This window comes from Pipistrellus kuhlii, unplaced genomic scaffold (assembly GCF_014108245.1).
Source record: "Pipistrellus kuhlii isolate mPipKuh1 unplaced genomic scaffold, mPipKuh1.p scaffold_m20_p_128, whole genome shotgun sequence".
Classification (NCBI taxonomy): domain Eukaryota; kingdom Metazoa; phylum Chordata; class Mammalia; order Chiroptera; family Vespertilionidae; genus Pipistrellus; species Pipistrellus kuhlii.
This window is the reverse complement of record NW_023425436.1, coordinates 164,767-189,561: the sequence shown is the minus strand read 5'-3', so window position 1 is coordinate 189,561 and position 24,795 is coordinate 164,767. Positions and strand designations below refer to the sequence as shown.

General features: G+C 51.8%; 2 protein-coding genes across 13 annotated transcripts in view; both read right to left on the bottom strand.

Annotated features, from left to right (window-relative positions):
* FAM189A1 (family with sequence similarity 189 member A1) overlaps window positions 1-9,705 on the bottom strand; it is a 39,247-nt gene extending 29,542 nt beyond the window's left edge. For both annotated transcript variants that reach the window (XM_036434604.2, XM_045580464.1), the window contains exon 1: window positions 9,318-9,705. In XM_036434604.2, the coding sequence (XP_036290497.1) occupies window positions 9,318-9,524 (207 nt within the window). In that variant the 5' untranslated portion in view covers window positions 9,525-9,705. The remainder of the gene's footprint in view (window positions 1-9,317) is intronic.
* TJP1 (tight junction protein 1) overlaps window positions 1-24,795 on the bottom strand; it is a 93,597-nt gene that overhangs the window by 4,438 nt on the left and 64,364 nt on the right. For 2 of the 11 annotated variants that reach the window (XM_045580441.1, XM_045580449.1), the window contains 11 exons: window positions 23,418-23,768; window positions 22,679-22,912; window positions 21,252-22,109; window positions 21,066-21,163; window positions 20,411-20,638; window positions 19,653-19,703; window positions 18,523-18,680; window positions 17,715-18,180; window positions 16,635-16,852; window positions 16,173-16,316; window positions 13,450-14,894 (listed from right to left, as the gene is read on the bottom strand). In XM_045580441.1, coding sequence (XP_045436397.1) covers window positions 14,800-14,894; window positions 16,173-16,316; window positions 16,635-16,852; window positions 17,715-18,180; window positions 18,523-18,680; window positions 19,653-19,703; window positions 20,411-20,638; window positions 21,066-21,163; window positions 21,252-22,109; window positions 22,679-22,912; window positions 23,418-23,768 — 2,901 coding nt within the window. In that variant the 3' untranslated portion in view covers window positions 13,450-14,799. Of the gene's footprint in view, window positions 1-4,860; window positions 4,868-13,449; window positions 14,895-16,172; window positions 16,317-16,634; window positions 16,853-17,714; window positions 18,181-18,522; window positions 18,681-19,652; window positions 19,704-20,410; window positions 20,639-21,065; window positions 21,164-21,251; window positions 22,110-22,678; window positions 22,913-23,417; window positions 23,769-24,795 lie in introns of those variants that run through there. The other 9 variants (XM_045580443.1, XM_045580442.1, XM_045580445.1 and 6 more) reach the window with 9 other exon arrangements.

Genomic DNA, 24,795 nt, shown 5'->3' with positions numbered 1-24,795 from the left:
GCAAGGGGAAAATATTGTTGGGTGAGGGTTAACAATAAAGCCAAGGTGAGTAGCTTCACATGTAGGTTTCATTGCCGTCGCTGATTTTAGTCTAGACCCTTTGAAGTAGGACACGTGAGTCGCCAGGCATAAAGGCTGCACTGTCCTCATTCCCTCCAGTGGGTCTGAGAGTGGTCACCCCTACACGCTCACACACACTGAGAGCCTATCTAAGAGGCTCTTTACTAGCTTGGGGACCTTCCCCCTCGGCCCCCCTCCCACACACACACACACACAAAGAAAGGAGCTTTGTTCATTTGCATCTTCGAAGTTCAGCGCTTTTCCGGTGACTTGCCTTTGGTACCTCTTCAGCGACGTGCCCAGTGACTCGACTAGAGTCTGCTGCAGACGCCGCCGTGGCACGTTCACGCCGCCCTATTGATTTGTGGCTGCTTTCAGTGAAATAGGGATGGGTGGGGAGGGAGACAGTGCTATGTCCCCACTCGCCAGTTCCGGGGGTGGGCGTTTGACACACACAGGATGCTAATGGCGCTGTGGTCCATTTCATCCGTCTTCCCCCTTATTAGGCCTTCCACTGCACGTAGGGTTTCTCAGTCCTTCAGCCGGGGATCTAACCATCTGGGGGCATGCCCTTTGCCTCATTTCCTTGATTGAAAATGGAAGATACAGAGAATGACTTTTGCAGCTGCCCCCCTTATCCACAGAGGATATGTTCCAAGACCCCCATAGATGCTGAAACCTACTACCAAACCCTATAGATACTGTATTTTTTTTTCCTATTCATACATACCTATCCATGTAAGTTAAGTTCAATTTATATATTAGGAACAGTGAGAGATAAACAAAAAAAACTAATAAAGTATAATTATAGCAATACACTATAATAAAAGTTATATGAATATGCCATTGATTTTTAGAGAGAGTGGAAGGGAGGGGGCGAGAGAGAGAGAAACATTGATGTGAGAGAGAAACATCGACTGGTTGCTTCCTACACCCTCTACCCTGGGGATGGAGCCCACAACCCGGGCATGTGCCCTGACCAGGAATGGAACAGTGACTTCCGGTTCAGAGGTTGACGCTCAACCACTAAGCCATGCCAGCTGGCTGTAACAGTTCCTTTAAAAAAATTTTTTTCCTTAAAGATTGTTTACTAATTTTGAGAGAGAGAGGAAGGGAGAGAGAGAGAGAGAGAAATATTGATTGTCTCTCTTGCATGCCCTCTACCGGGATTGAGCGGGAAACCTGGGCATGTGCCCTGACCAAGAATCAAACCAGCGACCTTTAGGTTGCACGAGACAACGCCCAACCACCTGAGCCACACTGGCCAGGGGTATCCCAGTGCTTAAAGGACTACGATCAACTCGGGTCGAGTCATTACCATATTTTGAGAATTTGAGCGATTACAAACGGATTGTCCGGAACCTTCTAAGCTAATGACTAAATGCTACCTGGGAGACTAACGAGTCTGGGCCTGCCTGATCACCACCCAAGAAACATACACCCTCGTTGGCATCCCTTGTTTTCCAATTCATATGGCGAATAATCATAGAAGCCATTCTCCTGTCACTTCTAACTTGACAAGGAAAAAAAAAAAGCTCGCCAGCGTTCCCGCTATCTTCCAGTCGCTTTCTAGTTTTCATTTAATGGAAAACTTGTCAAGTCAGCACTGTTTATGTGCCTCGCTGCAGAGCATGTCCCCACAAACGAGGTTTTCTCAAGACAATAACGATCCTGACAACAGGCGTCTGAGAACAAGATGGGGTCGGTTACAAAAAAAAGGAGAAATGGTAAGAAATCTATTTTTACCTATTTTCATGGAAGCTGGGCATGCCTGACACTGTCCTGTTTTGTAATGTATTGCCTTGTTCCCTGTGATCTTCATGATGAATATGTTGTCACAGACCTGGCCGACTAGCTTTCCTCTTCATTTTATACATGCCGAGTACACTTAACCCTACTGTCACTTCTGTTTGTCAAGCAAATACAATAGTCAAGACTGTATAATTGCCTGGACAGTGTGGCCCAGTGGTTGAGCATCATCCCATGAACGAGGAGGTCACGTTCAATTCCCAGTCAGGGCACATACCCAGGTTGCGGGCTCCATCCCCAGTAGGGGGCATGGAGGAGGCAGCCGATCCATGATTCTCTCTCATCATGGATGTTTCTCTCTCTCTTTCTATCCCTTCCTCTCTCTGAAATCAAGAAAAAATGTATTTTTTAAAATAAGGACTATCTGTTTTTCCCCCCACAAGAAAAGGAATAAAAGCAACCAAGCCTGGCTGACTGGGAAGTGGTGTCCCTGGGGTAGGGGTGCATAAACAGAGGGCAGAGCCCGGACAGCTGCCTGCATTATCAGCCACTTGATGCTCTGACTTTAACTTTGTTATACACGAGATGGATTTTTAAATATTCATTTTAAAACATAATGGGAGTCCTGGAGATGAAAAGAAAAGCCGGTGGAAAGCCAACAATATAGATTTTTTTTTAAAAGCCAGTGGAGGAGCCGCACATCAATAAGCCCAGTGTCAATCACGGCCAGTTTCAGATGGCGGGGAGGGGATTATCTGAGCAGAAGGCTGGCGAGCACCCAGGAAGGAAGAGCCAGGCCATCTCGCCTCCTTTTAATAAGGTTATGACACTGGCATATTGGAGGAATGCTAAGCAGACGAGGGCCTTTATTTCCGCAAGATGTTAACACAGCGGGCGGGTGGCCTGGGACAGACGTGGGTGGGGTCCCGGCCACAGAGGCATGGCCTGTTCTAAGGTCGGGGACGTGTTTAAAAACAAGGGGTTATAACGTGGGGCCTGCGCCCTCACAAGCCAGACACCAAATCGAGAGGAGATCATCGCACGAGGCTGGAACGCTAACTTAAAAAAGCCAGCAGATGAATTCATCGCTGTTACAAGTGTTTTGCATTCATCAAAATGACCACATGTGGACCACCAAAACAGCCACACGAGGACCACCAAAATGGCCACAAGAGGACCACCAAGGGCCATCAAGGAGCAACCAGAACCCTCACACAGCGCCGAAGGGAGAGGCCACTGAGACAACACTTTGGAAAATTACCAGTAACCAGGACGGGTGACCGCATGTGTACTGCCTGCCCAGAGATTCCACTCCCATGCACACGCCATCCAAACGGGGACACCTGTTCCTCCAAGTCCACATACAAGCATGCATGGGGCAGTGCCGACCCTAACAGCCCCACGTGGAAGCCCCCCCAGATGCCCATCAACAGCAGACTGATAAGCCAATCTGATATCTTCACCCAGTGGCAATGGACACCAGTGAACCGCAGCTGCACTCAGCGGTATGGACGGCATTTCACAAACATGCTGCTTCGTGTAAGAAATCCAATACTAAATAATGCATACTCTGTGTTCCCGTTTATGTAAATGTCAAGATCAAGCAAAAATTAATATAGGCTGCTAAAACTCAGGAGACGGGTTGGGGTGCTGGTTACAGGAAGGGGGCACAGGGCCCCTTGGGATGCAGGGCCTTCTTGATCTGGGTGCTGCCTCGGCAGAGATGTTCACTTTCCCCCCAAAAAAAACACACACACAAAAACACACTGAGCTGACAGAGTACCCGACAATTTGTGCAATTCTCTGTGTGTATGTCAGACTTCAACAAAAAGTTCAAAAAAAGAAGAAAAGGGCTGGGAGAGAATCGGTTGCTAGGAGACCAAGAAGCCAGGATTCTGGCTTTGGTTATTAGCCCTGAGAGCTCAGAGAATGGATACACACTGATGTCTATGAAATGTCTCGGGGATTTTTTTTTTTAATACCAGAAAAACACCAAGTCTGGCAAATAATGGCCTCCGATTACCAACACTGCCCATCGCCAACATGAGGGCACAGGATGTGGCTGTGAAAGACACCTGGCAGGGACACCTGCTCGTCTCAGATGGGGCAGGGACGGAGGTTCAGAGAGACTCATGCAGATTCCTGAGGACATGCCCACACCCAGAGCTGGGAGACCCAACGGACACCCTCTTGGGGAGGGGGTGGGTGCACTTCATGCAGGTACAGACGTTCCTTTTTCCTTTTTCTTTTTTTTAAATCTCTCTCCTCTCTCTCTCTCATCAATGAAAAACATATCTTTGGGTGAGAATTAAAACAACAACATAAAGGCCAGCAGGCAGTGGAATGAGATTTTCTTAATTGCTAAAAGAAAGAAGTGTCAACAAAAAACTTGTATATCCCATACAACTATCCTTCAAAAAATAAAGGAGAAATGAAGAACCACATCACAACCTGGCCCATGTGGCTCAGTGGTTGAGTATCTACCCATGAACCAGGAGGTCACAGTTCGATTCCCAGTCAGGGCACTTGCCTGGGTTGCGGGATCGATCCCCAGTAGGGAGTGTTCAGGATGCAGCCAATCCATGATTCTCTCTCATCATTGATGTTTCTATCCCTCTCTCCCTGTCCCTTCCTCTCTGAAATCAATAAAAAAATATATATATTTTTAAAAGATTCATTTTATGTTATGTGAATTTCATGTCAAAAAAATAAGAACTGAAATTAACAATAAACTCTGGCTTCTGGAAACTGACAGAAGCAGTAGAGGCAGCATCTTTCTTGGTTACCTGTCTGGTCCCATAAGCATCCATGAGAGGGAAACCCAGTTTAGGAAAATAGGCTAATTGGGTGTTTTTAGAAACACCACAAAGCAACACAATATAAATTACACTTCCTGGAGCCAAGAACAGTCAAGGATAATTAGTGGAAGTCTTTTGTTTTTTGGGTTTGTTTTTGTGTGTGTGTTGTTGGTTTTTTTGGAAATTTTACAATAATCTTAAATATGCTGAAATAAACTTTTCTAGATTATTAGAAGAAGAGTTGGGGGAGGACCCCATTTAAAGAGCTGCAAAATTCTACCTCTTGATAAAAGCTATGGCAAAACTGCAAAAACGGTCAGAAACAACTTGTTAGAAACTCTAAAAAGTATCAAAAGGTGTTCAGCAACACAGGGAGGGTTTGTTCACCAAAAGCGACTGAACCTCAGTGAGAACACTGGGCTTTGTGGTCCTTCCACTCCGGTTCCAGCCCTCACTCCCCAGCGATGGCCTTGGAGGGAGCAGCCCACAGTCATAACATCAGAGGAAACAGAAAGCAGCTGTTTCACTAGAAAATGCCATTGTTTCTCTTGACAATGTCTGGTGGCTCCCTGGAACACCAGATCAAAAGGCTTATTTTTAGTTCCTTTGACTGGGAACCCTCCCACAGCTAAAGCTCCTACCCAGGGATGTTTTGGTCAAAACATTTCCAGGTAAACATTTTAATCTCTGCTTCCCGGGGTAATGCTAACAGTCTGGGCAAACAATACACTGCGGTAACTACGGTAACTAGAAAGTAACCTGTGCACGTGCCTTGACCAGGAATCGAACCAGTGACCTCCTGGTTCATGGGTCAGTGCTCAACCACTGAGCCACACTGGCCAGTCTGTCTGGCTGATTATTAAAGATGTGCCCCAACACACACTCGGAGCAAATACAGGGAGACTTTTGTGGATCCAGGTATTTAAGAAAACTTCCAGCTAATCATTAGCAAACCATAGGCTAATGAAGCAGAGACCTCAGTGACCACACACAATAAGAAATACAGGCTTCACAAAATTCCTTCAGAGACATTACAAAACCAATGAGACGGGGGAATATGATTTACTGAGTTATGGCATGACAATGTGAAACATGTGCAGTCTTCGAGGAAAATATAGGAGGCATGGAAAGAAACAAGTATGGTCCAACACACAAGAAAAGGCAATAAAGAATAAACTGCCTGTGAGAAAGTACAGATGCTGGACTTACTAGACAATTACCTTTAAATAAGCTTTTTTAAATGTTCAAGAACTAAAGGAAACCATAACTAAAGAAATAAAGGAAAGTGGTAGAACAACATCTCACCTCAAGGATAATATAAGTACAGAAATTCTGGAAGTGAAATGTACACTAATGTTCATAGTAGCATTATTCAGACTAGTCAAAAAAATGGAGGCAACCCAATGTCCACCAACTGCTAGATGGTCAAACAAAATGTGGCATATCCATATAATGGAATATCATTTGCCATTAAAAGGAAGTATGGTTTCTTGCTACAACATGGATGAACTTTGAAAACATTATGCTAAGTAATAAGCTAGACACAGAAGGTGCACATTTATATGAAATGTTTAGACCGGGAAAAACCATAGGGATAGAAAGCAGGGAAAGGAGATGAACAATTTGGAATTTTAATGACATTAAGGTGCCCATTCCAGGAATCCTACTTCTAGGTATGGGCTCTGCTGGTCTGGTCCTCCCTCACAGCACACCTTTCAGGCCCATACACCCATGACCTGTTTTGGAACCAACCAATATGGAGCATCTAATAGGTCTGTGCTTACTGCGTTAAAAGAGAGAGTAATGGAAACATTTTCAACGTAGGCGAGGACAAAAGCAAGCCTAGGCAATCACAGGTAAGAACACCAATATTCTTCCTCTGCCTTTTTAACTATCACCCATGCTGCCCTGGACTGAATTGTGTCTCCCCCCCACACACACACACCTCCAATAATATACATATGTTGAAGCTCCTAGTCCTCAATGTGATGGTGTTAGAGGGTGGTTGGGGTTAGATAAGGTCATAAGGGTGGGGCCCCGTGTTGGGATTAGTGCCCTTATCAGAAAAAGAAGAGAGCAGATCTCTTTCTCTCCCTCTCTCCCCCCCCCCTCCCAAATCACGTGGCCATATGCAAGCCAGGAAGAGAGCTCTCACAGGAACTGGTGGCTGGCACCCTTAACTTGGACTTCCTGCCCCCCAGGACAGTGACAGGTAAACATGTGTTGCTTAAGACCCCCAGTGTGTGGTGCTTTGTATGGTCACCCAAGCTCTGTAATGTCTGTACCCTCCATGGGTGAACTCTCGGCTCTTTAAGCCACTGCCAATCTCCGTGGTGCTGAAATTTCACACATACTAGTAAATAGTGAGCACCGGTGTTTCCTAAAAGCTGTAGGAAATAATCACTCAAGGATTCTCTTTTCTCTGAAATCTGAAGTCAGGTTCTTTCAGAAGCCGGCCTCTTTTCATGTGCAGCGAGATTTTCTTTTCAAATCCCTCTTTAAACATTTCCTTCTGGGGGATGTCTTAGCCTTAAGTACTAAACCTTAAAGAAAAGCTGTTTTCCATTCGCTGCCTGGTTTCAGATCTGATCTCTCCCTGACCTTTGAAAAGGGCAAAAGAAAGACTCGGGGGCCACCTGCTTTGAACTGCGCAGCAGTGCAGGGGCCGCCTGACAGACCCGGTTAGAAGACACGGCCCCAGGGCCCTGCAGGCAAATTTTTCTGCCAAGCTCAGGCTGAACATCAAAACGTCCAGCCACGAACGCTGAAGAGCTCCGTTTAAAAGGGACAGCTCCTGGCCCTTGTTGCTCAGTGGTGAGCGCCGGCCCACCTATGAACCAGGAGATCAGGGTTCGATTCCTGGTCAGGGCACTTGCCCCCTGGTTGTGGGCTCCATCCCCAGTGGGAGGCGTGCAGGAGCAACCGATCCATGATTCTCTCTCATGGATGTTTCTCTCTCTCTCTCCTCTTCCTTCCTCTCTGAAATCAATATATATATATATATATATATATATATATATATATATATATATATATATTTTTTTTTTTTTTTTTTTTTTTTAAGGCAGCTCTGGTTATGCCCTTTGGGAGTCCCAAAGTCATGGCTAAAGGCACAATGGGGAAAGAGGGTATTCGGAGAGGGGTGATGAAGGGAAACTAAAGTTACCAGTCTGCCACCTGTAGGCGGGTGCCAGCACACGCCAACCTCAGCCAGCGCCCACCAGTCAGCCGATACGAAAACAGTGCATATTAAATAACATTAAAAAAAAAGCCCTGAGCAACAGATGTGCAGAGACTATATATAGTGAGTGGCCCATCTGAATCACAGCTCCCGGATCCCTGCCTCCAGCCTCCTCCCTGCTGGGACCTCATGTGAAAAGCCACGCCGAGGAATCGGACAGCAGAGGACACCAGCCCACGAGGCAGGGCAGAAACGTTGAAAATGCAAAACTCAAGAACACACACCACACATCCATCCATCCCCAAGGCTTGCTCTTGGATTTCCCCGAGGTGGAATCAAAAACGTACTGTGTGGCCCTGGCTGGTTTGGCTCAGTGACTAGAGCGTCAGCCTGCGGACTGAAGGGTCCCAGGTTCGATTCCAGTCAAGGGCACGTACCCGGGTTGTGGGCTAGATCTCCAGTGGGGGGCATGCAGGAGGCAACTGATCCATGATGCTCCTCATCATGGATTTTCTCTCTCCCCCTTCCTCTCTTAAATCAACAAAAATAGTTTAAAAAAAAACACACACACACAAAACAAAACATACACTGAGCGGATCCTTATGCCTAAACCCCAAGGCGGCCACAGATGCCAAGAGTTCTCAGAAGTGCCTGCCTCTCTTTACAAATAAATATATAGGGGCTGCATATATTTGTCCTGTTTCCATGGGTCCACTCTTTTTAAAAAAATATATATATAATTGCAGAGAGGAAGGGAGAGGGAGAGAGAGAAACATCAATGATGAGAGAGAATCACGGATCAGCTGCCTCCTGCACGCCCCCTACTGGGGATGGAGCCCGCAACCTGGGCACGTGCCCTGATCTCCTGGGTCATAGGGCAATGCTCAACCACTGAGCCCTGCCAGCTGGGTGGTCCACTCTCTTTTTTAAATTTGGGGCTGGAGATGAGGATGAGGATGGGGCTGGGGGGAGGGGGCAGAGGGGAAGGAGGAGCAACTTTCACCGTAAGGCTTCAAAATGGCCAAACAACCACCCTCTTGGAGACAAGCCCTGGAGAGCGATGTCCTGGTGGCTTTCCCCTACGGAGGCTTCGTTTATGGGGAAATCAAACCGCCTGGAAACCGGTCTCAGAAAACGGGGCCCCGGACGCCAGGCTGCGGGGCGGCTGCGGACGCGGGAAACGCCGGGTCCCCGCGCCCGGAGCCTCCCTGACCCGGCTGAACCCTCAGCCCCACGCCCAGCCCGGCCCCGGCCCGCGGCAGCCGCTTGGCTGATGGGGGTGCGGGCCGGGGCCGGGGTCGGGGTGGGGGTCCGGGGAGAGGCGGGTGCCGGTCAGGGCGCACAGGCCGGCTCCTCTCCGGAAAGTAACGGGGCTCCGCGGCGGGGAAGGGGAAGGCGAAGGGGAAGGGCGCTCGGACGGGGGCGGGAGGCGGGGTGCGGGCTGGGGGGGTCCCCGGAGTTGCGCGCCCGGAGTTGGGAAGTCCGTTCCCCGCCCGCCCGCCCGCGCGCGCCGGGCCGCGGACACTCACCGAGAAGCCGGCCCAGAACGGGCACGAGTGGCGGACGCGGGCCGACGTGGTGAGCGCCAGCGCGGCGAAGCTCACGGCCACGATGAGGCAGCCGAGCGCCATCTGCGTGGCCCCGAGCGCCAGCACCACGCGCGAGCGGCCGGGGCACGGGCGCAGGCGGGACAGGCTGCGGGGCAGCGCGCGGGCTCCGCCGGCCGGAGGAGGCATCGCGCCGCCGCCGCCCCGCCTCGCCTCGCCTCACCGCGGGTCTGAGGCGGCAAGTTGCGCCGGGCGCGGGGGCGGCCTGGCTGCGGGCCGCGGGGGGTGCGGCGGCCGCGGGCGGGGAGCCGGGCGCCCGCAACCCCAGCCGGTGCCCGCGTCCATGCCGCCGCCGCCGCCGCCGCTCCGCACAGCGCCGCCCGGCGCGCCGCGCTGCGCCCTCTCCCGCCGCCTCCTGCGCGCTCCCAGTCCGCGCGCGTGCGCGGGCGCTCCCCGGCCCGAGCGTGTGCGCGTGCGCGTGCGCGTGCGCGAGCCGGTCTGTCCTGGGAGCCGCGCGCGCTGGGGCCGGGAGCGCGCAGGCGCAGGTGCGGCCGCGGGAGCTTTCGGGTCGCCAGGATGGAAGTGGGCACCGCAGGCGGCGCGTCAAGGGCGAGGGCAGCCGCCTCCCGGGGTTGGGGCGCGCGGGCAGAGCCTGGGTGCGCGCCTTTGGGGGTGCGGGTCGGGTTAGGGGCGCCCTTAGAGACCGCCGGGCCGGTGGGGAGCGCAGGTGTGATCAGTATTTGCAAACGCTCTGTCCCAGGCGTTGGCGGCTGCGAGCAGCCTCCCCGAGCGCAATGGCGAGATCCCAGGCGCCGCTTTGCCTTTGCCGCAGTGGCAGAGGGTCCCCGGCCAGCCCCCGAGGACCCGGCCCGGAAGGCACTGCATGGAAAACACCCCCAGCCCCGCAATAACGGAGGTCTGAAACTCACCTCTCATTTGCAAGGCTCTGGATCCAAGTGGAAAGTTTGGGTGTAACACGAAAACCGCACAAAACGAATTTATGGACCTATCAAGCCCGGCTGATGTGGCTCAATGGTTGAGCGTCAACCTAGGTACCAGGAGGTCCAGGCTGGATTCCTGGTCAGGGCACATGCAGAGGTTGCAGGGTCGATCCCCAGTAGGGGGCGTGCAGGAGGCAGCCGATCCATGATTGTCTCTCATCATGGATGTTTCTCTCTCCCTCTCCCTCTCTGAAATCAATGAAAAAATACTTTTTTTTTTTTTTTTTTAAAAAGGACCTATTAAATCATCTCCACTCCCTTCTGCCAGGTTAAGGTTGTAAATATACTTGATTATAGCCGCCTTCCTTCGAATACCGAGAAAGTTGGCGAGTTTTGATGGCCCTATTTCGCCTTGTGACGGGGTGGGGTGGCCATTTAGACCACCCTGCGTGGGAAAAGGCTGTGTTGATATATTACAAGACCCGGGCGTGTTAAGAAGTCTGAAGAGAGGAGGCATAAAAAGGCAGAGTGCATAGCATGTGCTAATGGGAAGTGGTGGGTTACGCCCCCACAGCCTTGGGAGATGGGAGAGAGACCCCCAGTTGGATAAGAAAACGCGGTGCAGGGCCTCCCGGATGCTTGAAATTTCACCATTAAGAGATATCGATTCCTTTGGGGCTTGCTGAGCCTCTATTAAAATGCAAATTCCCCTGGAAGGGGCCATAGCTCAAGCCTTTATCAGCCAACACCTTAGCAGGGATGGGATCCATTTTCCAATTTTAATGGGATGGCCAAGGGGACGCACAGGGGGTGGGGAACACCGCCGATAAAGTGGCTGACCTCAAAATGCTGGCCTGCCGCCAGTGCTGCTTTCTCCTCTGGTTCTTATCTCTCGCAGGACGGAGCCCCTTCAGGCATCCTTTAAAGTGCTGGTGCATAAAGTCATGGAAAACATCCACATATATATCTGTAATAACGTTTCCTGGAGACGTTCTCTAGAAAGTCGCAGAGCTTGGAACAGTGCCAGAGCAAGATCCCCCCGACTGCCAGGAAATTTCCGTCTCCCCGTAGTCACCTTATTCATTCATTTATTCACACCTCCAACCAAAGGCTCTCTAAGCACCAGTGGAAAACAGTACGGTGTTTCCAAAAGAAAGACACATAGAATTATCATATGATCCCTACGGTTCCAGGAATTCCACTTTTGTGTATGTCCCCACGGTCTGGAAACAGGGACTCGGGGGTACCTGCACTCCCATGGGTAAAGCCGTGTAGCACACAATAGCCAATCGGTGGGAATAAGCCACGGCTCCATCCACGGATGAGTGGAGAAGCAAAACGTGGTGTCGTAAAAAGGTAGGAAACGTGGACCCGTGCCGAGGGAGATAAGACGGTGACAGAAGGTCAGATCCTATAGGAGTCCACTTAGGTGAGGTGCCTATAGAAGTCCCGTTCATAGACACAGAGAGTACAAGAGGCCACAGGGAGGGAGGTGGGGCGGGGAGGGGGGTGACTGTTGGAAGGGGGCAGTCTCAGTTAGGAAAGAAGAGGGTTCTGTGGATGGATGGTGCAGAGGATGGTGACACAACCATGAGAATGAGCTCAATGTCACCCAATTGCACCTGACATTTGGCTCCAACGGTAATTTTTATCCTATATATAGTTTACCACAGTAAGTATACAATGACATACCTCTTGACTAGTACATCCACTCAAGATATATTAAAACCTATTACTAGCCCTAGCCTGTTTGGTTCAGTGGATAGAGCGTCTGTCTGCAGATTGAAGGATCCCAGGTTCGATTCCCGGTCAGGGCACATGCATACATAGGTTGTGGGCTCAATCTCCAGTGGGGGGGGGGGGGGCGGGGGGAGGGTGCAGGAGGCAGCGGATTCACGATTCACTCATCATTGATGTGTGTCTCTCTCTGAAATCAGTAAAAAGATAGTAAAAAGCAAACACCTGTGAATGACAAGTGAAGGCATGGATGTAGAGAAATCAGACCCCTATTCATTGCTGGCGGGAATGGAATAGGAGGCAGATGGAAAACCATCTGGCTGCTCCTCAAAACGAAATACAGAATTACTGCCCGGCTGGTGTGGCTCAATGGTTGAGCGTGGACCCATGAATCAGGTCACCAGTTCCATTCGTTCAGGGCACAGGCCAGGGTTATGGGTTCAGTTCCTGCTCTGGGCACATAACTGGGTTGCAGGTCCTATCCTGAGTCAAGGCACATAAGGGAAACCAATCCATGTTCTCTTATCAATGAACATAAAAATAAGATTGTAAATAGATAAAAGTATTTTGCAACGATGAAGACACTCTACAGATGCTGGGTGCCAGTCTTCGGTTAATAAGCACTCTGTAATACGCCTGACAAGTCCTTAGCAGGTAGTTGTCGACCACTATCCATTCATTTGAAGTCTATATCCTAAGCCCCATGTGAAAACTGAAGTTCCTTAAACTTCTGAGCTACTGATGAGAATTCTGTGGGGAGCCCCGAGAAACAATAATAAATGAGGCTAAGAAGGAAGTTCCACTTAAAACAATAAACTGCCATTACTATGAAATCGGGTTAAAAGCAACTTACAGCGCCACAACTTCATTAGACTAAGCAATTCTTCACGTTCACACACCCTGACTCAAACATAATTATACATGGGGGGGGAAAAGTTATGCCTTTAGGGAAAACAAATCAAAATTGTGAGTCAAGGCACACGGGAGTTGATAATTCTCATCCATCAACGGAACAGAAAATAATGGAGCAAAATTCATCATTTGGTTTTGAAGGATGAGGGTCACCTTGAACCGGAAGTCCTTGAATAGTTTCTTTAAAAAAGGGACAACATGCCAGGTCGGGGTGGCTCAGTCGTGGAGGATCAACCCATGAACCAGGTCAAGGCTGTATTCCTGGTCTCCATGCCAGGGCTGTGGGCTCCATTCCCAGGACAGGGCCTGCAGGAGGCTGACAGACACACACCAACACACGCATGTACATTGATAGACACGTGGGACGCTCTCGGGGTCACGTTTCTCCTCTTGCTCCGTCTCCACAGGACCTTCTGGGCACGGGGACACGCGCCACACCCACCCACCAGGCCTCCTGTGGATTTAAAAGGACTTACAAAGCTGCACGAACCCACAAACAGTGAGCCAATAGACCAAGCCAGCACTTTATTTTAAAAGTTTTATTCTGCAGATTTAGAAATTTGAGACTTTTTTTTTAATAACCGCAAAAGAAATCCAGTCACACCTAATGGTTAACAGAATGTAGTGGTGTATTATCCAAACGGAAGTCGTGCTGATGTGCCGTAATAAATCGTCTATTAGTACAAAAATACACTTTAGGGCACAGCAGTGTATCACAAATTACAGGAGGGGGATTTTGCAAGAGTTTAATCAAACTAGAGAATTCTGAGTTACTGTATCTTTTAAATGCAGCACTTAAAAATGTAACAACTCTGTGCATTTCTTTAAAAAAATGACCTTGTATGTGTCATAAAAATGCTGCTTTATTGCTGCAGAGGTCAAAGTTCAAGGCTCAAGAGGTACAGGAGAGAATACAAAGGTAGCCTTAAGAAACTTGGTTTTGTTTATGTATAAAAAGGGGAAAGTTTATAAAAGTTAATGTACAAACCAAGAACAAAAGTGGTATGCACGCGTTATGTACAAGCATCCTTAAAACAGCAAAATTTTTGAATGCATAGCCAAAAAGAAAAGACAAAAAAACAAAGCAAGCTACCACCGCCCCTTGCCCCCCAAAACCCCCAAATCACACCATCATTCCCATCTGGGTGACCACACGCCCCTGCAACCACCCCCTACAATCTGCTCCGCCCACGTCATGATTCAGTGTCAGGATGCACCCGGAAGCCATGGAGACCTAGCCTACACAGACGACCGAGAATTAGGTACAGAGGTAAGGCATTCCTGCTGGTTAGTGTGTCGGTGACGTGGTTAATTCGAGATCCAGAGGCCTGGCACAGGCACGTGCTTTGGTGCCCTTCCCCAAGAAGCATGTTTTCATGGACAGTCAGTCAGCGTCTTCGCTGGACCCTCCGCCCCAAGGCGATCAATCCGCTGGCTGTCCATCTGTTCAGTCCACCACGCGTGTTCTATCCCAGGTGCATTTAGATGTGTGCGTGTTACCCCATGCATAATAACATAACGTGTGCGCCAGGCCAGGGCCACCGTCAAGTGGGAAACCGTGTACTTTGAAAAGAACAGAACTCAGATGCACCCCTTTCCTGGCTGGAATTTTAACGGAAATCAGTGTGTGAAGTGAAGCAGTGACCACAGGAAGTACAGTCATCATTACGAAGCCAACGTCTGTGAACCCCTCGCAGTTCGCAGTGTCTTCTGCCCATGGCGCAGGAGGGCGCTCTCGAAGCGTCAGTTCAGACGAAGCGCTCCACACGGCCCACGCAGCAGACTCGGGGACGTGTAATACTGGGGAGAGTAGTTCTGCTCAGAGAGGAAGTCCAGCCCAGGCTCCGAGACAAGAGCCTGGTCCTGGTCCGGAATCAGAAGTGGTCGATCAGGACGGACACGCAGTTGGCTCCCACCAGGTAGTTGGGATCTCCAGGAAGACACTTGTTTTGCCAGGTCTTAGGGTCACCTGTGAGGGAAGCAAGCTCACGTCATCCGTAGTCACTAGCCACAGCGCTTTGCAGCCACAGGCCAACACACACACGTTTACATACAGTTTCCTTCTATGTCCTTATCATGCTGCATTTATACCCAAACTTGACGACCTGAGTCCGTGGCATGAACACACGGTAAGGTATAGAAATGCTGACCCGCTAGATTATAACCTGAAACTATGATAATTAACACACTGTGGACAGATCACGAGAATTCTTGCTTCATATTACACAGTGTTTTACAAAGCATCATACTTTAAAAAGATATTAGCTTGTAGGAACATGTAATAAGTAATTTCAAAATGCAATGGATAATTTTAAAGCATGCCTTTAACATTTATGTAAAACATTTTTTACTCCTTCATTGGAAACTTATCTGGCCGTGGGTAAAGGTAGCAATGAAACTACTTTAATATGATACTGCATAATACTCACCAGGTTTACCAAAAACTCAGAAGCAGGACTATACATTCTTATTTTTCTAGATCAGGATCAAGTAAAGTGACCAAAGCCCAAATAAACAAAGTTCCAACTGGTAACTGACCAGTCGCCCAAGGAAGTGAGAAACGTGAGTATAAATGGGAGCTTTGTAATTAGGACCCTAACACAAATCCACAAAAGTAGTGTGGAAGGTGGTCTTTCAGGTTCCTGTTACACATGCTTTGAGGATTGAAAAACTAAAGAACAGTGACCCAAAATAGAAATCATATAAAAGGAGTCAAATCATTTTAGTAAGAAGGTGAAAATGCCTGATATGTAGGATAACATCAATTCTCCCACTGCATCTTAAAAAAGTTACTTACTTAGTTATATATGTATGTATTTATTTTTTAGAGAGAGGAACGGGGAAGAGGGAGAGAAAGTGATAGAGAGAGAGATAGAGAGAGAGAGAGAGAGAGAGAGAGAGAGAGAGAGGGAGAGAGGGAGATTGATTTGTCGTCCTACTTAATCAAGCTTCATTGGTTGATTCTTGCATGTGCCCTGACCGGGGATCAAACCTGCAACCTTATTACAGGACGACGCTGCACCAGCTGAGCAGCCCAGCCAAGCTTCCCATCTTAACATTTTTGACAGAAGACATCATTCTGCTGCCATCAAGAAAGTCCCCCTTTGGCCAATCCCCAATGGCTGAAAGGCAGACACCTCTCTGCCTTCCCTGCTCATTCAGCCGATGCAGCACAAAGGTTTGCCCTCAGCCCAAGGTTAATCAATGACAGTCCCAAAGCCCCAAAGGACAGAGTGAAGGAGCATACCCGACGAGGAGTCGGATGATTTTAGAGCAAAAGACCAACCGTCAGGAGTCATGGACGCACAGTGTGGCAGGCGCAGCTCCACGGGCTTCAGGAACTTGAGGCCATGGGGCCCACACATCACCAGCGGGCTCAGCAGGGTCTCACCTGGAGGGGGGAGAGGTCAGGTGGCTGTCTTCCTCTGCACCCCGCTTCTCCTCACCATCTGATAGTATTAATGACAAGCTAACTGCTTAGCTCTCTACAGCAGCGCTAAGGAAACGGAACGGGAGCCACACAGGTAGTTCTACGTGTTCTAGCAGCGACTTAACCCAGTGTATCCCCAAATCACGTCCCCATGTCACCCATCCGGGCACTCTGACGAAGGAGCAGCTCTGCTTGGCCAGTGGGGGCAGGAGAGGGCCCAGCAGTCCTCTCCCGGAGCTCCCGGCAGCCGGTTAGGGACGCTGAGTGAGAAGCCGTTACCTTTCTCCTTGTCGAGGGGCGGGAGGATGCTGTTATCGCGGCAGACCTTGAAGTAGATCTCCTGCTCCACGCCCTCGGGGATGGCTCCCTGGGGGATGATGATGCTGACGCCCGTCTCGATGGAGCTCAGCACCCCGCCGTTGCTGCTGAACACGCCCCGGGCCGTGGCCACCACGGTGTGACCGTCCTCGTCATTGTCCTCCTCCACTGCCGACGGGCTGAGTTCAGAAACGCACATGAGTCCACTCCCGCCTACACGGGCTGCACGGTTCCCTTCCCCGCCACCAGGGAGCGCCCTACCTGAACAGCTAACGTTTTTAGGGCCTCATGTGACTCCCAGGGCTAAGGATCGAGCCAGCAACAAAGGTGCATGTGCCCTTGACTGGAATCAAACCTGGGACCCTTCAGTCCACAGGCTGATGTTCTATCCACTGAGCCAAACTGGTCAGGGCCACCTTTGTTTCTTTTAACATCATTGCTGAGGGAACAGTGGCTGAGGAACATGGATGCCGCTGGTTCTGGGGTCACAGGAAGCCATGGCTGGTAAGAGAATAGCTGGATCTATGCTACCCACACCGCAGCTGTACAACCGTGGGCACACAGTAATGTCACTCGACTCAGTCCCAGGTAAAAGTGGGCTAAGGAAAAGGCCTACTGGCCACAGGGGACCATCAGCTTCGTGATTTCTTGTGCCTCTTGCATGATAGCATTCACGGCAACGTTTTGGTCAACAGTGCTGAGGCTCTACCTGGTGTGGCTCAGTGGATAGAGCATCAGCCTGGGGACTGGAAGGGTCCCAGGTTTGAGTCTGGTCCAGGCCATATGCCCAGGTTGCAGGCTTGATATCCAGTGGGAGGCCTGCAGGAGGCAGCCAATCAATGATTCCCTCATCGTTCATGTTTCTTACTCTCTTTCCCTGTTGCTTCCTCTCAGAAATTAGTAGAATTATATTAATAAAAAATAAAAAAAACAGTACCAGGTTCAAGTTTGAGCCAAAACGATCATGTGAAGTCCCAAATCAGCTAAGCAACCGCCAATCCTGTCTGACAGATCACGGGGCCGGGGGAGGGGCGCTCTCACCTCCCGGGAACGGCTCTGGGCCCGGTGCTGACGCTGTTCACGTGGTACCGGGGCTTCTCGGCGTGGATGGAGAAGGTCTCCACTCCGCTGTCAAACTCGGGAGGCTGGGCCTTCACCAGGGTCTTGGGAGAAGCCGGGACTTTCGGAGACACGTCAGGCTTGGGAGCAGTTTCACTCGGCAGAAGGTTGTGGCTGAACTTCGGGCTTTCAAACTTGCGCTCAAATGGCCGCGCGGAGCTGGTGTAGGGCTTGGGGGTGAAGCGGTTGTAGGCCGGGGCGACCGTTTTCTGAGGCTGTTCGGTGCCGTTCACCGGCGCCTTATCCGGGAAGCTTTTCTGGGGGTAGAAGGCAGGCTGAGCAGGGTCCTCTCGGCTCATCGTTCTGAAGGCGACTGGCTTGTTCTGAGATGGAGGAGGTTCTGGTTTGGACACTAAAGAATTCTGAAAATCCAATGACACCGAGTTACCTGGAAAAAAACACACAGCTATTTTTAAAACTTTAAAAAATTTTCATGTTATTGATTTCAGAGAGGAAGGGAGAGAAAGAGACAGAAACATCCATGATGAGAGAGAAACACAGATTGGCTGCCTCCTGCAAGTCCCACACTGGGGATCGAGCCCGCAACCCAGGCAGGTGCCCTGACCGGGAATCGAGCCATGACCTCCTGGTTCCTAGGTCGACGCTCAACCAGAGCCACACCGGCCGGGCTATGTATCGATACTTCTTACAAGAAAAATGACGTGCTTCGAAGCGAGGATTTAGTTTTATGAGAATTAATAGGGGTGCTGCCATCTTCTGGGCGTCCTACCTTCCCCGTGGGTTCCTTTAGCGTGGGCGTGGAGCATGGAGCTGGAGCTGGGCTGCGGAGGCTGGGAGTACTGGGCAGGCAGCGGGGGTGGGGGTGGCGTGGGCTGGACTGGGTCATAGCGTCTGTCGCCGAAGGCATCAGCGTCAACAGACTTGCTCCTGTGAAGAGATGAAGACAATGCCAACACCTGAACACGGACAAAACACACTCTCCTTCTCCACACATCGCTCAGCTTTTTTTATCTAGAAATTTCACAATGTGCTCTTGGGAGCATGGCAGCTCCTCCAGCAAAATAGGCAAACAAATCCCCCCGCTCACCAGCACACGGGATGCAGACACACAGGCACTGCAGGGAAACACCCAGGCGATGGCAACCAGAGGCAAATGGGATTCTGGGTACACGTGGACTAGCTCACTCTGCTGTTTGCAATTTAAACATGTCTTGCAAATGTTTTTAAAAATATTCACAGGCCAAGATCTTCCTTAGGCTCATTTCTGATTTCATATCCGAGAGCCAAGGCCACTCCGGTGTGCCCCGAAACGGTGCACACATGGAGCCAGCCCCTCCTTCAGCGAGGGCTGCACAGCGAGTGCTTTTGGCTTTGGGCCATCCGTTTCAGGGACAACTCCGCAATCTCGGCCTGTTGAGGGCAGAGGCACCAGGTCAGCGAGCAAGTGTGGCCGCTCCAGGGAAGGAGGAAACGGCACCGTTCACTTTAAACTTGGCCCTGGACCCCCCAGATCCACCTTTGCTAACAGCTAGGGGATCAGATCCTGCTCCACTTTAGGCTCACTGAAGTCAGACTGTGCTGCACACCCGTATTTGCTCCGGCTGCCATTGTTCACGGGGACACAGAGAGCACACACAGAAGAAACCCTGCCGAGACCCGTCGCGGGCACGCCGCCATCCACACCTTCGCAGAGCCGGCTGCCTGGCGTTATGTGCACCCCCAACAGACATGTCGAGGGACTCTGACTCCCGCGGGACCTCAGCTTGAAAGCTGAGCCGCTAGTCCGCTTTCCGCACTGACACGAGCGTTTGAGGATGCGTTCGAATCTGCAAGTGCACATAACGCCAAGGACGGGGAGGCACACCTGCTGGAACAGCCTCACGTGGATGCCAGGCTTACCACTTGACGCTCCTTCTCAAGTAGTCATAGCTAGGGTAAGAGCCAAGAAATCTAGGGATGGCCAAGCAAGCGCAACAGAAAAACGAAAGAAAATGGTCAATCTAACTCGGCAATCCGCAGCAAATGGAACTCAAATGTCATTTAAAAACATCCACCAAGGCGCTCTCCCTCCCGGCGCCAGCCTTCCCCTCCCTTCGCCGGCCTGGGCACGCTGCCATGGCTCCTTCACTCCCACGGCCCTTCCTCCATACCTTGTTCCCCAAGCTCATCTCCGCTGGGCATTACTTCTTCTACCTCGGTGATTGCACCAGATAAAGGTTCTCTTACAAAAAAAGTTGAGTGTCTATCTAGGAACCAGGAGGTTCGATTCCCAGTTGCAGGCTCCATCCCCAGTGTGGGGCATACAGGAGGCAGCCGATCCATGATTCTCTCATCACTGATGTTTCTCTCTCTCTCCCTCTCCCTTCCTCTCTGAAACTTTTATGGTCCAGCCATCCTTTCTTACCTTTGATGTTAACACCTCTCCTGATGCAAACACTTCCTGCTTCTGCTCTGAGAGTTAAAGGACAGAGGCAAACGCAATGCCTCCAGCTAGAAAGCGTGCCCGTGCTGGCCTGCCGGAGGCTGCTGAGAGTGTGTGCCACACACTCCACCATCGCCTTCCCGAGGCACAGAGCTTCCCAAGATGGCTCCGCTGCTCAATCGAGCCTTCTGCGGCCCTCCCTCTCCAAAGGGAAGTGTCGGGCCAGACGACTTACTTCGCGGAATAACTGGAAAGGCCTGGCGGGTGCTGGGGGTGAGCGGGCTTGGCCGGCTCTGGGAGGTGGCCGGTGGGAATGTGTGCAGAAGGCTTGTTGTCAAAACTCCTCCGGTCGAAGTAGGAGAGCTGCTTCCGGTAGTACTCTTCATCTTCCTCGGGGTCGTAGTGGTTGGACCGGACAATGTCTTCCGGGGGCTTCGGCTGAGGCTTCTGTGGTTCTGGGATCCTGACAACGAACAGCAAATGGGACAACCTTGTAGGTGGTGATGTCACCAGGACACGGGGCCTGGAAATGGCTGACCGCGACCTTCGGTGACTGCTGAGCAGCCCGGTCGACAGGATGTCTTCCCTCCCACAGCTTCACACACGAGGCTCAAAAGGCAGCCGCTTCCAGCCCATGGGTTCACTACCATCTACTGAGCTCGACAATGATCTGATCAGAGGCCTCACAGCAGGTTAAAAACAGATTATTTAGAGAAAAGGAAATGGAACCAACCAAGATGTTTCCTTTCTGTCCGGGGCCACCGTTTCAGCCAGACAGGGTGCAGTCCATTCAAGGACAGACGGTCTCCCTGCTCCTCCCCCACACTAGGGCCGCTCCCGGCCAAGGGGGCCCCTGCTGGGCCAGCTCCACTCCCCCCAGCACGGCCCACCTGTACAGCGTCTTGTCGTGTTCGCTGAACTGACTCTGAAGACTGGCTTTAGGTCCGACGACGGGAGCCCCTGGTGGTTTGGACGCTGCCTCTGGAGGCTGCAAAATGAGACAAACACGCCCGAACTGGTCACGGCCCAGCAGGCTGCGGGGGAGGAGGAGAGAGGGGAGACAGTCCCGACTTTACCTTAAAGCCAGTGTGGTTCTCGTCCTTCTTGTTGTCCAAGGACGCAGACCTCTTGTTCTCAAACATCTTCACCCTGGTGAGCACGGACTGGGGCTTCATGGCCGGGTCCTCCTCCTCGGCGGGGGCCGGGGGCGGCGGCAGGGGCTTGGTGCTGGGCGGCGGCACGTCCGGCTTGTGCTGAGAGGCAGGCGCGAGCGGAGGCACCAGCGCAGCCCCGTGGAGCGGCTCGTAGCGGCCTGCCTTGGAGGTAAAGCCTTGTGCGGGGACTTGCTCGTAGCTCCGTGGGTACTGCTCGTAACACTGCTTGGGCTCCGGGGCCTGCGGGCCCGCGGGGGGCGGCGCCTCGGGCCTGTACCTGCCGTGCACCTCATACCCGGGAGCCGGGGGCTCCTCGTGCCGCAGGGTGGAGGTCCGGGGCGGCTGGTCGTAGCGGGGTCTGCCGTCGTACGGCAGAGGCGCTGGCTCCTCGAACCTCGGGAAGTAGCCCCGCTCCGAGGGCTCTTCGGGGCGCTGCCTGGGATCCAGGTCCCGGGGGTGCTGCGTGTCAGCGGGCCGCGGCTGGTAGGGCTGCTTGTCCTCGTAGTAGGACCAGTGCTCCTCGTAGGCGGGGATGCGCTCCTCGTAGCGCAGGCGGTGGTCCCCGTGCCGCGAGAACTGGTCTGCGTAGCCCGCGGAGTCGTATCTGTACGCGGGCTGCTCCAGGTCCCTGCTGGCTTGCTTCTCCACGTATGGGGCATGGGGCTCGTAGCTGGGTTTGGGGTCCCTGTCGGGCCTCAGCGCGGGGTGCCCCCCAGCTGGCTGCTTCACCACATGATTCTGCCGGATTGCGTCCTCGGGGTAGGGGTCCTTCCGGTACACCTGCACACAAGAGCCGGGGTAAGGGCACAGGCCTCTCTCCTCATTGCTTTAACAGAACTATGGCTTCCTGTAGCTCCGTAAGCGGCCTGCCCACTGGTTACGACCAGGGAGAGAGAAAAGGGGAGAAGCCAGTTTTCGAGAGAGCTCAACACGTGCAGTGCAGGGGGCTTTCCCTGCCCTCCTGAGCTAATAAACAAATACTGCATTAATTATTCCAATTAGCAGAAAGGTAAGCAGCGCCCCGAACCATTCATTCCCCTTGATTGGACACTGAAAATGAAAATCACAAAGAAAATCGGCACACACCATGATTTATAAAACAGAAAAATGCCTAGGAGGGGTCTCCATCGTATAGTAAGGAATTCTGGAAGACACGGAAAACCCCAAAGTAAGAATAAAAAAAATATAAAGCAAAAAATGGCAATGACAGGCCTATCCCGCAACGAGCCACGTGCCACCGGAAGCCATGCACACCGGACGGAAGGCTGCTGCTGCCGGAAGCGCTCTGTGTGGCCGGGGACGAAGCAGAGGGACCGGGGAGGAGCAGGCGTGGGCACCGCGCCCGGTACCTGTGGTGGGTCTACATGCGACGGCAGTGCGGCTCCGTGGTCCCTGAGCAGGGTGTGGGCGGCCTCGGCCCTGGGTGTTGGCCAAGAGTCAGCTGGTGGGGAGTGAGAGGCGGGAGGGGTGGGCGCCTCCATTCTGACATGAGTGAACTTGACACTGTGATTGACAGCAGAGGTAGGCGGTGCTGGGTTTGGTTCGGGCGAAAGGGAAGGGTCTGGAGATGAGGCGTCTGCTGTCTGTGAAGGTTTGAGATACTTTAATAGCGCTGCTGGCCGCTGCCAGCTTCCTACCTCGCTGCAGCGTGGCTGAAGACACACATCGCTAACGTGCACAGTAACAGCTAAGACGCTAAGACGAAGCTCAGTATACTGCTGTGTGAGACGAGCACACACAGTTAGAATTAAGTCCTTGGTATTCTCAACTTGAAGTTAAAAATTACTTCTTAATTTGGAAAAATATATTTCTATTGATCTCAGAGAGGAAGGGAGAAGGAGAGAGAGATAAACATCAATGATGAGAGAGAATCAGGGATCGGCTGCCTCCTGCACGCCACCTACTGGGGATGGAGCCCACAACCCAGGCATGAGCCCTGGCTGGGAATCGAACCGTGACCTCCTGGTTCATAGGTTGACACTCAAACCCTGAGCCACGCCAGCCAGGAGAGAATGTATTCTTCACTCAACCACCATCCTCATAGCCAACAACGCACCCTCTCTGCGCCGTGGGATGCGTGCCGCTTACCTGCTGAGAGGCTGTTTTAAATCCGGGGGAGTCTATTCTATGGACGGGCTGAGGCTGCACTTGTGGTGAGTGAGGAGGAAACGCCTGGTGCTCGTGGTGCATCCCGGAGGAGTCCTCTCTTACGGGCTCAGAGGACCGGGTAATGGCGGACTCTGGGGGGGTCCCCACCTCGTCATTAAGAGTCTCATCTAGTTCTTGATCAGTGTAGGCCCCGCCTTCTGTGTCTGTGTCTTCATAGTCAGAAGTGTGTCTACTGTCCGTGCTATACATTGAGTACTCGCTACCTGGGGCTGACAGGTAGGACAGGCGATCGTCATGCAAGTCAAGGTCGTCACTGGTAGCACCATCCGCCTGGGTCAAATGAAAGTAAATTACAAGTTTTACTCAGTATCCTGGAGGGAGGGAGGCTGGAAGGGATCGGGCTTTGAAGAAATCACACCGAGCTCTCGACACTTCCGCTGCGGACAGGCCAAGAAGACTGCACAGGCGCACATGCAGACACACAGCACCAGAGACCTGAGGGCCTGGATAAAAGGGAATGTCGCTGGCCAATCAGGATGGAGCTGGCCTCTGGGGCCCAGCCCGGAAGACAAGGAAGGGTTCCTAAGCCCAGTCAGTCACCAGCACGTCAGCCCAAAGCAAGGGGGAGGGGGAGGGTGCTGCCAGACCACGTTCACACAGGGACACCCCGACAGGACAGCGCGTGAGAACAGCCATGAAAATCAACTGAGTGGAGGAAGAGCTTACGCCTCTTCTATTATGTTTTAAATATGTCTACTGATTTCAGAGAGGAACGGAGAGGGATAGATAGAAGTGACAGAGAGAATCACTGATCGGCTGCCTCTTACACACCCCCTACTGGGGATCGAGCCCACAACCCCAGGCCTGTGCCCTGACCAGGAATTGAACCCTGACCTCCTGATTCATAAGTCGATGCTCAACCACTGGGCCACACCAGCCAGGCAGAGCTTAAGCTTCTATACAACACAAGGGAAAGCATCACTAAGGACTGCTGTCCCTACACGTTTTTCTTTATGGTTCAAAGAGGAGTACCCAGCGGATGGCACGGGAGGAACGCAGCTGGACTCTCTTTAACAAGTAACCAAGATCGAGGGCGCTGAGAGAGGAGGAGAGGTGCCTGAGGAAGGAGGTGAGAGCGGCACCGACAGGCTGGACTGGACCAGACCTCAGCCTTGGACTGACTAAACGAAGAGCCTTCTTGCCTGGACGCAGTGCACAGTTAGCATGAGCGCCGAAGGGTGTGGAAGCCATAAGTCAGACAATCTTTTGTCCACGCCCAGGACAAACGTGCGGCGGAGCCACCTGCTAAAGAAGAGCCGGGCCTGCACTGTGGGACGATGAGGGTGCTGGGTTCCAG